General features: G+C 33.1%; 1 protein-coding gene across 1 annotated transcript; it reads right to left on the bottom strand.

Moving 5' to 3' along the window:
* Window positions 1-78: 78 nt before the first annotated feature.
* On the bottom strand, window positions 79-6,756 carry LOC133310106 (protein NETWORKED 1D). Its single transcript, XM_061510992.1, has 4 exons — window positions 6,654-6,756; window positions 1,796-6,030; window positions 1,087-1,272; window positions 79-1,008 (listed from the first exon to the last, which is right to left on the bottom strand). Exons 1-4 carry the CDS (start codon window positions 6,754-6,756, stop codon window positions 79-81), a joined length of 5,454 nt encoding a protein of 1,817 aa, XP_061366976.1.
* Between the last annotated feature and the right edge of the window lie 7,624 nt (window positions 6,757-14,380).

The raw sequence follows: 14,380 nt of genomic DNA, 5'->3' as shown, positions 1-14,380 counted from the left end.
AAAGGAAAATTTACAAACAATAAAGCTAATGTCTCAATTGTCTCATGTACTTTTAAACTATGCTAAATTATTGTCTATTCAATTTTCCTTGGTCGGAGGCTGTATGCATGCACAAAAGGGTGCTTTCTTCTTCCTCTTCTGGTACTTCTTTCTCGTCCCATCATAGAGGTAATCTCGCAATAGAACTTTTGGATTTCGATCATCAATCAATGTTTTCCCTTTGCCTTTTTTTTCATCATTCAGTTTTAGAAGTAAAAATTGCAGTCTTTGCACCTCCAACTGCAGCCGTCCTATTTTTTCTGACCCTCTCCGAGCCTGTTCTGAAACTCTCCTTCTGCTAACGCCTCCACTCTCATCTGACTCAGTTGTAGACTTCCCAGCAAAGGACGAGGTACCCTCTTCTACATTCTTCATCAACTTGCGGTTGGCATCAAACAACTTTGTGATGGCCTCCTGAGCAGCTTCAAGCTGCCCTTTCACTGTGTCATACTCAATACCTTTTCCATGTGTGCTCAACTCAGTAATTTCCACCTTGTTCATCAAATCCTGTACGGTAATTTCAAGGTTTGTCAACTTTTGAGCATCAGAATCAAGTCTCTCTAAAATCTTCCTCTTGTTGCCTTCTTGATGAGGCTGTGGCTTAGTCAATCTTCTTGAGATCTCTAACTTGTCCACACTCAACTCCTTTTCAATCAAGGACTCTACTGAAGGATATTTGTTTTTGGATTCCTTGGTTGCTCTCCTTTGATGGTATCCAGCAGGTGATGTGGCTGTCTTGTGTGCCTTTCCAACTGTCAGGCCAATAATGCCATCCTCATCAGCAGTTTCCCACAATTCGAGCATCTGATCATCAAACTTATGAGTTCCTCTCCTACTTATCCCATATGATGAACATTCAGTCGTTTGATCAAGCATGATGTCTTTTGGCAGAACTTCAATTTCTTCTACAAGGATATCTGACACTGATTTCCTTGTCTTCCGTTCATCAGCAGGTCCACCTTGATGCTCCTTTGTTTCATCCATTTGAGTAACATGCTTGCTTGCTTGGTTATTTCCTTGGCGCCGGCAGATTCCAGGTTTTAACACTTGAATCTCTCTCATTTCATCCTTAGGTTGGAAACTTTCATTCATCTTTTTAACAGCCATTTCAATTGCATTGATCCTTTGCTGCATGTCTTGGAAGTCTGTTTGTGCATCTGTTGCCATAGCATTCTGACCTTCACGTGTTTGTGGACCACCTTCAGTGTACGTGTGATTCGCCAAATTTTTAACCTGGGAACAAAGATTTAGACAAACTATATTATATCTATATAAACAATGCAATAGTAGCTGGTTCCCAGTTGAAGAAGAGGGAATTAAATTTATCACAAATGACCTCCCATTAACATACAAGGAAGCAAGGATCTTAGTTTCTACAAAGTTCTCAAGCATTGAAATATTGAATATGAATCTCTTGCCTGTTTGAAATCTATTCTGGAAAACAGTTTTTTGATTTTCGGAAGAAAAAAACTCGTTTGATAAGACTTGTTTTGTAAAAATAAAAATAAAAATTGTAACTGTTTTTTGTTTTTAGAATCAAATTTAGAGAGCATGTCCAAATTGTTTTTGTTTTGTGTTTTGACTTTTAACTTTCAAAACAAAAAAAAAACCCTATAGAAAACACTTGTTTCATTAATTATTCTACAAAACAGTTTTAAGAACAAAAAAATCGAAACACAGTCAAACGGACTCTTACCGTAAAATACATAATTAGTTTACTACAGCCAAATAGATTTGGAACTACGTATGTTAATACCTTTGATTCTTTGCGGTCATGAGGATCTGCATGTAAAAGCGTCTGCATCTCCAAGGATGTTATACGGTCACTCAAACCACTGATAGCTGGAACATAAGCAGCCAACTGACCACGTAGTCTCCCGTTTTCACATTCCAACTTGTTAACTCTTTCTTTCAGCTTTTCACTTTCCATACCTTTGGAATTGCTTCTGAGTTCAAACATCTCACATTCTTCAGCTAGCTCACGGACCTTGTCTTCAAATAAGGTCTCATTGACATCAGAAATTTGCAGTTCCGTGTAGAATGTGGTAGCCTGAGTTTCCCATTGTTCAGCCTCATTTGCTCCCTTGAGTAGTTCATAACTTAACTTCTCTTCCCTCAGTTTAGTTTCCCCAAGTTCTTGATTCAAGTCCCTTATTTCAGCTTCTAACTTCTGATTCACTTCACAAACACATCCAAGCTCTTCATTTTGACGGTCCTTGTCTGTGGATAATTTCAAAATTTGACTAGCTTGGTCTTCAAGTATCACCTTGGCCTCGTCGTACCTGCTCTTCAGATCTTCCACCAATCTATGCAACTCTGTTTTCTCATCACGTAAAGCACTGAACATCTCTGCTGCTTCCAAAATCTCGTTTTCCTTTTGAGTCAACAACTCCTTTCCATTACTAATATGACAATTTAATTGATCATTGACAGTCTCAACTAATTTTAGTTCAATGTTCGAACTTACAAAAGACTCTTTAAGACATGAATTTTCCATTTGTGCATCTTCCAGTTTGCCCATCATTATTTTTAACCTCTCCTCAAGGTTGGTATTTACTAAACAAAGTTTATCAAGATCTTTGCTAAGCTCTTTACGTACCAGGAGTTGTTCAAAGACAATGTTCTGGTAGATGAGAGAAATATTAGATTGAGCTATTGTCTCATCAATCATGATGCAGATTTCTTCTTCCAAGTTACTTTTCTCTTCACCCAGGTCTAGAAATCTTCTCATCAAGGAACTTTTCTCTTCAAATGTTTTATAGCTTTCTTCCTTTATGTTTCTGTGAGCCTCTTCCAAGTCTGACAGCTGTTTGCATAGATTCTCTATTTCAGATGTCATTACTTTCATTTTCTCTTCTCCCCTAATTTTTGTCACCTTCAATTCCTGATTCTTCTCCAGTATATTCTGGACCTCTGCTTGCAATGCCAAGAACTGCTTAGACTGGATCTTCAACTCCTCATCAAGGGCATCTCTTTCAGTCAAAAGATTTTCAGTCTTTAATTTCAACTGCCCAAGGAATGTAACAAGAACTGAATTCTCAATAGCCACTTGCTGGCTTTCATTGAAAATTGTGACACAAGAATTCTGTGTCTCCTGAAGTTTGTCATGTATATGGTTCAGAAGCTCCTGGTCTTCTTCAATCATATCTTCACACCAATGCTTGCTGTTAATGTCAAGAGTCTTTAACACCTGAAGCAGCCCAATCCTTAGAGTTTTAATTTTCTCAGACAACAAATTCGCATTAACCTGCTTTTGAACATTGTCATTCTCCAATTTAGAAATCAATCTATCAGACATTTTGGATGCCTCCAAGAGTCTCTGACACTCAACTAGAAGGGAGAAGTATTTTTGCTCCAAATCCTGTATACATTTCTGCAAGATGAAAATTTCCATTTGAGCATGTACAGCTCTGTCTAGTTCTTCCTCATATTCCTTTTTCTGGCAATTTGCATCTTCTTGTAGAATATGAATTTGTAATTCCTTCTCAGCCAAGTAAGCTTCATTCAATTGCACAACTCTGGAATGCTCTTCCCTCTCAGCATATAAGGAAACCAGTAGCTCTTCCACCTTTCGAAGTGCAGACTCCCTTTCTGCTTTTAGATCCAAATGCTGTAGTTCCAATTCACTACATTGTTTCTCAAGATCTTTCAGTGTTCCACGAGTAATGTTCAATTGTGAAACTAAGGTCTCTTTCTCAGAGTTGAGACTGAACTTCTCATTGTCAAGCAACAGGCAACAGTCTTCTAAAGTATTTGACTTTACCCTCAATCCTTCAAGCTCAGCATTCATATCAAATAGTAAATTTTCTAAAAGGTTGTTTTTTTCTGAGAGCTTCTCCAGCTTTTCAGCTGTAGTTTGTAACTGAGAAAACAAGGTGCCCTTCTCAGCAGCAAGAGTGGATTTCTCCCCAAGCAAAGATTCACAAGTTTCTTCCAATACCTTTACCTTTCCTCTGACGCTCTCCAGCTCAGCATTCAAATCAGAAAGGGAATTCTCCAGAACAGCATTTTTCTCCAAAAGCTTCTCCATGGTGTCTAGTTTTTCCTTTAGAGCTGCTTTCTCACCCTTGTCAGCCTCACATGTTTCTTTCAGCTTTGAGTTCTCTTCTTGCAAATTCTTCACAGATGAGACAATGAGCTGTGGGTCTAAACCAGTTGATCTGACCTCCTCCATCATGGATTCATGTCTTTTATTCACATCATTGAGCTCCTCTTTAAGACAGTAAATTTCTTGCTGCAGGGCATTTCTTTCATCTGCTCGCAGTCCAACCTCCAGTTCAAGTTTCTTTATTGTCTCCCTCAGATTTAGAATCTCATCCTGCAAATTTTTAATAGACAAAGATGAAGCCAATTTGAGATCAGTTAGAATTTTGTTTTCCTCCTTGGCCTTGTGTACTTCATCCTGTAAAGCCTGCTTACAGGATTGCATATTCTCCAGAATTCCAGCTTTATTATGAAGCTGAGCAGCAAGAGATCTAAGTTCTTCCTGAGATTGAGAATGCAAATTCTGAAGAGTTTGGAAAGCAGTTTCAGCCTCAATGAATCGCAACCGTTCCTCTTGTATGCATGTCCAAAGTCTACCCAATTCCTTCTGCTTCTCGCTTAGTTCTTCACTTTGAGACCCCATCTTCTGTGCCAAAGATTGCAATTCGGATTGCAGAGTCTGATTTGATGTTTCTAAGAGAAGACACTTCTGTTCAGAACCTTGTAACTTTTCAACCCCATCATTTAACTTGCAATTTAGCCCATGCACCTCCTCTTCGGCACATGAGAGTTTATGCTCCAAACTGGAAATTATCTCCAAGCATTGCTGATAACGAAGAGCTGCTTCCTCCTTCTCTTCAGTAAGTTTAGCAATTTCTAACTTCATGGCTTCAATTTTATTTTTAGCTATATTAGCTTGCTCATTAATTTCCCTTGCGTTCTCCTCACGTTGTACCAACCTCTCCTCCAGTTTTGACAATGTCTCTAAGGACTGGTTATATTGAACAAGGGAAGCTTCCTTTTGAACTTCAACTCTAGCAAGGTCCTGCTTTAGGGATTCAGCTTCAGTTTCAGCTTTAGTAGCTCGTTCATTAAGTTCTCCTACATCCTTTTGAACAGAAGAAATATTTTTCTCCAGATTATATGTTTTCTCCAAGCACTGCTGGTACTGAAGAAGACTTGCTTCTCTTTCAGCTTGTAATTTAGTAAGGGCTTCCTTCAAGGTTTGAACTTCAGCTTCAGCTTTGCTTGCTAGTTCATCAAGTCCTTGAGAATTCTCTCTTGCATGATACACTTCTGATTCCAGATTAGATAATCTCTCCAAACTCTTCTGATACTGAAGCAAGCCAGCTTCCTTTTCACTTTCTAATTTAGCAAGGGCTTTCTTTAAGGCCAAAATTTCTGTCTCAGTTTTGGTCATCCGTTCAGACTCAGATAAGACTTGAGCCCTATTATCATGGCTTCCATTGTTTAGCCCATCAATCTCCCCTTTGTCTTGAAAATTGAGCCCCCTTCTAGCACCCCCTTCTGCAAACTTCGCATGACTTACAGGTTCTCCTGACATGAAGAGATCATCAAGCTGTTTCAAACCCTTTCTGCTTATAGCAGAATCATGTTCATCAGAATAGCATCCATTTCTTTGGATAGCATGGAAATGAGTAGAAGCATCCTTTTGCAATTCATCTGGATCAAGAAATGTATGTGAATGGTGACTTGTCACTGGTGTATGTGGCTCAGTCTCCGTGGAAGAAACTGCAGGTAAATCATCTGCCATTCCCAGAGGGTTTTGTTGATTAGGAAATGCTTCAGCCATAGTGTTATGGGCCTGGCGTATCACTCCAGTTGCATGATCATATCTCTCAGCCAATGCCCGGTATGCACGGTAAAATTCTTCAACCAATTTCATAAGCTCTGGGCGTTTCTTATAATACATTTCTGCCCTCCTGGCAAATGAATCTGCATCTTCTTCAATAAGCTTGATCATTTGCTTCACCTTGGCATCCATATCTGTTCATGAGGAAAAACATTGTGATAAATTAATGTGTTTGAGGACAAAGGATTGATGTTAACAGAAAAATTTCAATTTTCAAGAAGAATTATTGCCACATCTCTTCTGAGTGATTAAGGAAATAGATTTCATAAGTTAAAAGGAAAGATGTAATACAGGAAGTAGGATATGGTTTATTATCATGTGCAGACTACAGTACAAATTGCATGTAACATGTCCTTGCAGGACAGGACAGAACTGATATTTTATAGTTATAGAAAGAAAATAATTTTAATGAAGATATGCGCCAAAAAATAAGATCCAGAAAGATATATGAAAATGCACACTTGTAGGTTTCATTAAACGCTTCTTTAACAACAAATATTTTAAAACTAAGTTTATAAGTCCTCATACCAATATCAGTAATTATGTTTGATAGCAAAGAAATAAGAAATCTAGATTATAAGAAAATGGAAAATGCTCAAGTGAATTTTGTTTCTGGTTTAACATGAGAAAACAAGAAATGGGTGCAATTTAGTATCCAACCATTAAGGTGTCAGGTGATGAATAATAACTATGCTAACATCTTAAACAGAATTGCAACCAAAGCCAGAAATACAGCAGGCAATAGGCATTATTATACCTGTCAGATTTTCTTGGAGCCATTTCGAGTTTTTGGGGCTTATGTGGCTATCCCACCACCATGAATACATTCTTTTAGAATCAGCATGGGACAGAGTCGCCATCACTTCAGCCAATAACACCAGCACCGTGTCTTCTGATCACGTGACCCAATTTCACAGTATATAGCAAGCCGAGTCTCTCTTGCTGCTTGCATATAGTCATTGGAACAAACAAAAAACGAAAGGAATGCAAATGGTTCAGTTTCAAGTGAATCATAGCCATGCCTTTTGTTTGTTCTCATCAAAGCAAAAGTGAATGAATGATCACAAACAGCTCCAATACCAAAAAATAATAAATAAATAAATTTACCTGAACAGTTGAACTCTCAAGTTCCAAGAGTGAATGAACAGAAATCTGATACAAAAAAATAGTACTGATCAGACACAAAATTCCAAAACAAAATCAGAATTTGGTCAGTAAACAAGAACATAAAATTAGTCTATGTCAGAAAATGCAAAAATAAAATAAAAAATGTTCTCAATTTTTGTATGATGATCCCTTATGAACATGAGATGGCAACCATAAAATTCAAACGGCATGAACAATCAAACCCCATTAAAATACTAAGACCATTACAAAGGAAGGGAATGGAATTCAAAACTCAAAAGTCCAGGGACAAGGGTGTAGAAGAAGATAAAAAATGAAGTAACAGTCATGGACAAGAGATCAGTGCTCAATAACTACAACATAATGCTCATAATTCAGGTAGCATGTTACTCACCAAAAAACAAAAAACAAAAAAACAAAAAAATCAGACTTGAGCCATTGGGTTCCAATTAACACTGGCGACTGATAAACAAGTTCAGCTGCTTTTCTTCTCCCTCTGCCTCCCTCTCTGTTATTCCATTTTCTGGGTCACCCCATGTTGGTTAGATCTCTCTGTGTTGTGTAGACAATGCAGTCTTGTGTGGTGTTTCTCTCTCCTGCACTGCTTTGCTTTTTATGTGTAGTATAGGTTGGTGGTACTGTCCCTCAGCATCTCAGAACTGTTAAAGCGGAAAGAAAACAAAAACAAAACAAATTTGTCAGAGAGAAAAGATAAAGAAAAACATAAAGGAAAAATAATAATTAATATCTAATTGAATTAATAAATAATTTTAAATCTGATATACACGCTCCTGACCTTAATTTGGAACATTGAAATTTGAGTAACCGATATAAAAGTGGGATAGCATTTGGATTCTCAAGTTTGTGTTTTTTTGTTTCTCGAATTTTCGTCAGACAAAATAATAATAATTATAAGATTAGCAAATACAAAAGTACTAAATGTGGTTGCGTGTATTTTACGAGGAGAGGTTTCGGTTTGCTTTAGTGTTACCATCTTTGGTATTGTTTGAAATAATTTTATTTTTATATAAAAAAAAAATTGAAACTCACTTTTGATTCTACTTATTTTTTTTATGGATGAGGTTATAGTTATAATTTTTTTTTTACAACCTCTTACAACCATATATCATAACTGTTGATTTCTACCGATCAATGGTTATGATTTTCGTAAATTAAACTCATTAATTAATTATTAATTCATAATAAATGACAATCGTTGATTGGCAGAAATCAACGGTTATGATATGGTTTTAATGTAAGAGGTTGTAAAAAAAAAGATTAAGAAAATGGATGATTTTTTTTAATTTAAAATTCAAATTTTTTGTGTCTGTATCTCTCTTAAAATAACAAACACCAAACCCTATTATATAAGATAAAATTGCCTTGTGTAAAGTAAAAAAAATATTTTTTGGACAAAAAAAATGGAAATGATTTTCTCTTACAATGGATGAGAAGAAGTGATTTCTATACATATATAAAAATGTATGTCAACTTACCAAAAAAAAAAAAAAAGATGTGTGTCAATATATATATTTTTTTTTAAATATAATGGCTCCACCTTTTATTTTAATAGGAGATAAGTATTCATTTCCCATAGAATATGAGAAAAGTTTTTTCCTAAAAAAAACATACTCGGTAACAAATTCGTCGCCGACTTTCCGGTCGGTTTATTCCATGTAATAATAACACAAGTTGCCGTTGCTGAATCATACGTAAACACTTGTACGTAATTTCTGTGTGCAAAAGTAACGGTTCTATACTTGTACCAAAAAAATAACGTAGTTACTCTTTTTTTCTGTTTTTTTTCATTAAAATATATTATTTATTTCAATCGATCAATTAGTCCGATATAAATCTATATAAAACACGATTCTCCTTATTTTTCCATTTCTATGATTAAAATTTAAAAAAATTCTTTATCACCTGAATAAATTTTTTAATATTACATTGTATTATTTACATGCCTCAAAGAGTCAAATCTATCATGCGATTTGGATTATTTCATGTAAAGTAATAAACCGCTATTTTAATGGTATTAATTATTGTACTTTGGATGTTTATTACTAAAATAGGATATTTTTATTTTAAATTTTGATTCACATGAAGTTCTGAAATCTAGCTCAGATTATATACTTATCGATTACTATTTTTATGGTCAACAGGAAAAAAAACAAAAATAAATGGTTCGTTGATATCTTCATTATATTATCAAGTTAATTAGTTTATTAAAACTTAACTTTCTTCCCATTACCAATATATATGTATAATCCATAATGTACACCAAATAACATATTACAATCAAGCATATATATTTAAAAGTGTTATTTTATTTTACTTATACTTTAAAAAAAAAAAAATAAGAGCCAAAATTTATGCTCCATATATATCATTTGCAATTTGCACAAGTTTTTTAGACACTACTTAAGCTAATACATAGCATGGAATAAAATAAAAGATTAATTATAGTTATAATAAATATTATATAGCATGATGATTATAAGTTAAATAGTTTAATTGAATTTTAAAAATTAAATAATTATAACCTTTTTTCCTTATATAGCACATATTTTTGTTAATAAATTGAATTTGAATTCAATAAAATTAAAATATATTCAAAATAAAATTAATGAATAAATAGCATGATATCAAGTAAAAATGAAATTAAAAGAAAAAGGTATATATAAATAGCAGGTGATATTAACAGAAGTTATGTATAGAAATTATGTTTTATATGTAATAGGCTATAAATACTTTGGTGATTGAAGGACGTATATGACAAGTGTCATTGTAGAAGGTAAGCCAAGGACGGTGACAGTCATGTGATTAAGCGTCCACGCGCCGCCCAAACAAATTCCTTTGTCACATTAGGAGAACCACACACGTGTTTTTCGCGGGAGCAAAAAAAATATTGGAGACACACCCTTTGTTATTTTATTATTTACCACCAAACATCATGTATATATATGCTGTTTGAAACGGGTATTTAACTATTTATCGCATGTTCTGTAGCGTGCGTGGGAACTACATAATGCTGCATTGCTGCGTATGCGACTTCATTGGCACGCGTAGATTATACAATAATCGTGCTCTCTTTTTTTATAGATTATAATCGTGCTCTCTTTTTTTATAGATTATGATCGTGCTCTTGTGACTTCATTATAACGTTTGAACTTCGCATTGGCCTGTCGGTCGTTGGGCTGTTCTATTTTGAGAAATATGCACATGGCATTAAAATCATGTTTTGATTATGGTTGGTTCCAATTAAATCCATCTTTCGTCATCACTATATTTGGTCCTATAACCTTAACAAGAACTGCACATATTACTATTGTTTGCTCCATCCTTAAAACCCAATGACAAACTACCGGTAAACTTGCTCGAGTGAAGTGGCTATCCTACAAAATATGCATGGTCATCACCTCGTGGGTTTAGTGTAGTTTTTTTTTTTTTTTCTTTTTTCCCTTTTAAATTGAGGGGTTTAGTTTAGATCCAGGACCAAAGGATTGGATCGTGGAGTTATATGACAGATAAATAAACATTGGCCTATCTTGGAAGTAGGTTGAAAATGATCGACCACTATCATCCTACTAAGATTAGTGGGTTAAACGGATTTTTCTTTACCAGAAAATTTACAAAAAAAATAAAAAAAAATAAAGACTATAAAAATAATAATCAAATTATATTATATTACCAACAAAATGCCCAAACTGAGAATCGGTAGAATTAAATTATATAATAAATCATAAATCACAATTACGTAATTATATAAATATAATCTATAAATTCCAAATTTGACAAGACAGAACAGTTTGGATTTTTTTAAGGATAAAAATTGAGTGAACTCAATAGCCAGCCCAACTTAAATCCACTTCAAGTGTGAGTTTAGTGAATGTAGTCAAAATGACACACTTTTTTGAGCTAAATTTAAGCAACCCAACCAACAATGTTAGTGAGTTAAATAGGGTTAAACTCATGGATTATAATTCCTTGACATTAGAGGTTTGTATGGAACGGTTCATAATCGGTTTTAACAAAAACCGAACCGGTTTTAAACGATTTTATTTTCAAACCAAACCGGTTTTCTTTTTTTAAAACCGGTTTTTAATTTTCTAAACCGGTTTGAAACCGGTTCCAATATCGGTTTATGGTTTTAAACCGGTTTTAAATCAAAATTGGTTATGAACCATAAACCGGTTATCAAGTTAAAAATCAGTTTTTTAACAAATTCAAAATCGATTTTTGATGAATTGTGCTATTTTTATAAGTAGTCGTTTGTTTCTCCCGGTTATAGGTAGTTGACCAACTATTTTTTACAAGAATCTTCATTGTTTTGGAACTCTGCGGACGAAATGATTCTTATATAAATTGTTTCACGTTGTTTTGCGAGTGACTGGTAGAAGAACAGTTGAATTATTTTAAAATTTAAAAAAAAATTGCTCTTCGTTCTCTCAAGATTTATGTTACTAAGAGTTTCATTTGAACTAATGGAGGAAAGTACAGGTAGGAGTGTTTAAAATGTCTAAAAGAACTAAACCAATCCATACCCAAACTGCTCCACATTTTAAAAATCGGTTATTTTTAAAAATCGGTTTTATATGAAACTGTATTTTATTTTTATAAACTGGTTATTTACCAAATCATAAAGATAATTGGTTATCCATAACCAAACTAGTCTATAATTAAAGAACAAATAAGTAAATCCGTTCTGAGTTATCCTTTTAACGACGCTCTCAGAGATGTTAAGTCAATTGATTGATTTTGTTGTCTTTTTTGTTATGATTTTTTAACTTCATCTTTGTCATTTCAAAGCCTTCGCCTTGTCAAGTTATGAGTTTGCCCGGAGGCCTGTATGTGGTTATTTGTTTTTTGAAAAAACAAGTTGTTACGTTACATAAGAAGTGCTTTCTTAGGATGCGACCTTTCGATTTATGTGTAATTTTTTTTTAAATAAATATTTTCTATTTGAGTTGTTTAACTTTTTTTGCTAGTTTATTGTTTGGAAGTTTGAGTCAATTGACTAATATAATAGGCATGATAAAAAATAATACATATTTGTTCTTTAATTGTAGAGCAGTTTGTTATGAATAACCAATTATTTTTATGGTTTGGTAAATAACCCGTTTATAAAATAAAATGTAGTTTCATATGAAATCGATTTTTAAAAATAACCGGTTTTTAAAATGTGGAGCAGTTTGATTATGGATCGGTTTGATTCTTTTGAACATTTTGAACACCCCTAATTGACATATCTATATATGCACAATAAATCAATAATAAACAAAGAGAATTAGCTTTTACCAACAAAAGAGAGAGAGAGAGAGAGAGAGAGAGAATTAGCACCTTTCATAAATAAATAAAAATCACCGCATATGCGCTAACTGCTTAGCTCTTTGCATCTTTCAAATTATTATTTATTAAGTAATGCTAACCACCCATACACTTAAGTAGTAACAAAATAAAACTATCCATCATGAAAGTTATTTAGAGTAGTGAAAAATAATATGATTTAGCCTAAATAATCAAGGTAAAACAATATAATTAATGCAAATTTTTTAAAAAAAATATTCAATTATTACAGATTTAAATTTCTTTTTCTAAAATAATGCAATCGGTTGTGTATGGAAGGAATGCACATCTAGTTTTGCATATAGATAGTGTGCAATTTCCGCATAGTGCAACCAGGTGAGTTTCACACATCATTTCTGTGCAACTTATGGAATCATGCCAAGTGACATAATTTTGGTCGTTTATCCTAAATTTCATTACCACTCACAAATTCATCCCCTCACTCCAGCAAATATTAAATAGTGTCAAATGTTCGTTTAGCCAAATAATAATTAACATAATAAATAATTCTTAGCTACAATTTTTATAATCTTTACAAATTTAAAAAGGTTAAATTTACTATCATCAATTATAATTTGATAATTGACTTTTTATTTATGGCGAAAGAATTCAAATATTGACCAAATGAGCATTATGGTAGAGAAATATTTTGAAGAAATTAATTGAGGGCCTGTTTGTTGTGACGTATAAGGCTTCATAGTATAAGCTTATATATACGTTATGACATTTTCAGTTGTTTGGTGTGACAATCGTATAGTATAAGTTTATATAACAGGATCCCTTTATACATCAAAATAATGTATAACTTAATCAAGCCTAAGGGCCTGTTTGGTGTGACGTATAAGGCCTGATAGTATAAGCTTATACTATACGTTATGACATTTTCAGCTGTTTGGTGTGACTATCGTATAGTATAAGCTTATACAGCAAGATCTCTTAATACATCAAAACGATGTATAACTTAATTCGGCCTAAGGGGAGGGATAAAGCCTGATAAGAGGTTGGTGTAATAACATCGTTGACCAGTGCAATTCTAAAAAATTAATATATTATTTTAATATTAATATATTAAAATAAAAATTAATTTTTCAATATATTAATTTTAAAATATTGAATTTTTTTATAAAAATTAATTTATGTTTTGGACACACTAATCAATAAATTTTTATAAAAATTAATATCATATGACATTTTTTAAAGAATTATACAAATTCTTTATTAAAGAATATTTTTATTAAAGAATATTTATTTTTATCCTATATAGTATTATACAGTGCATCACCAAATACTAGATGATATTATCTTATGCAATATATTATTTTATATAATATCGTGCCAAACGCTGGATAGTATTAAAATTCAATCAGGTCTTATACAATCAGGCTTTATACTATCAGGTCTTATACTATCGGGCCTTATCATATATTATGCCCCAAACATGCCCTAAGGGGATAGGATTAGGCCTGATAAGGGGTTAATGTATTAATGTTGCTTAAAAGTACAATTTCCAAGAACTAATATATCATTTCAATATTAATATATTAAAATAATTTTTTTGATATATTAATTTTTAAAATATTGGAGGATATTATCTTATACAATACCATACCAAACGTATGATAGTATTAAAATTTAATCAGGTCTTATACTATCAAGTCTTATACTATCAGGTTTTATCCTATACTATGTACCAAACATGCCCATAAGAGTTGTTCTTATTTATTATTGTGTTCTAATTTCCTAAGCAATCAATGTTTGATTTATTACAATTGAAATTGTAGTAGGCATATGATTTTTGTAGACCTAATAGGCCAACAATACTTTTTATTTTTAAAAAATAAGTCAGATTAAATTTATAATTTTATCTGCAATCATACTAAAATGCGAGACCAAATTTAGAATATTTTCTAACCTATTTAAGCTAAAGTAAAGTCTCCCCTGTGCCAACCTATTCACACCCCCAGTGAATATAATCTCTTATATATCATCAAATTCATCAATTTTTTATGTATT

Source organism: Gastrolobium bilobum, unplaced genomic scaffold, assembly GCF_033153095.1.
Source record: "Gastrolobium bilobum isolate Gb01-03AN ecotype WA unplaced genomic scaffold, APGP_CSIRO_Gbil_v1 utg1034, whole genome shotgun sequence".
NCBI classification, from domain to species: domain Eukaryota; kingdom Viridiplantae; phylum Streptophyta; class Magnoliopsida; order Fabales; family Fabaceae; genus Gastrolobium; species Gastrolobium bilobum.
This window is presented reverse-complemented; position numbering and strand designations above follow the sequence as displayed.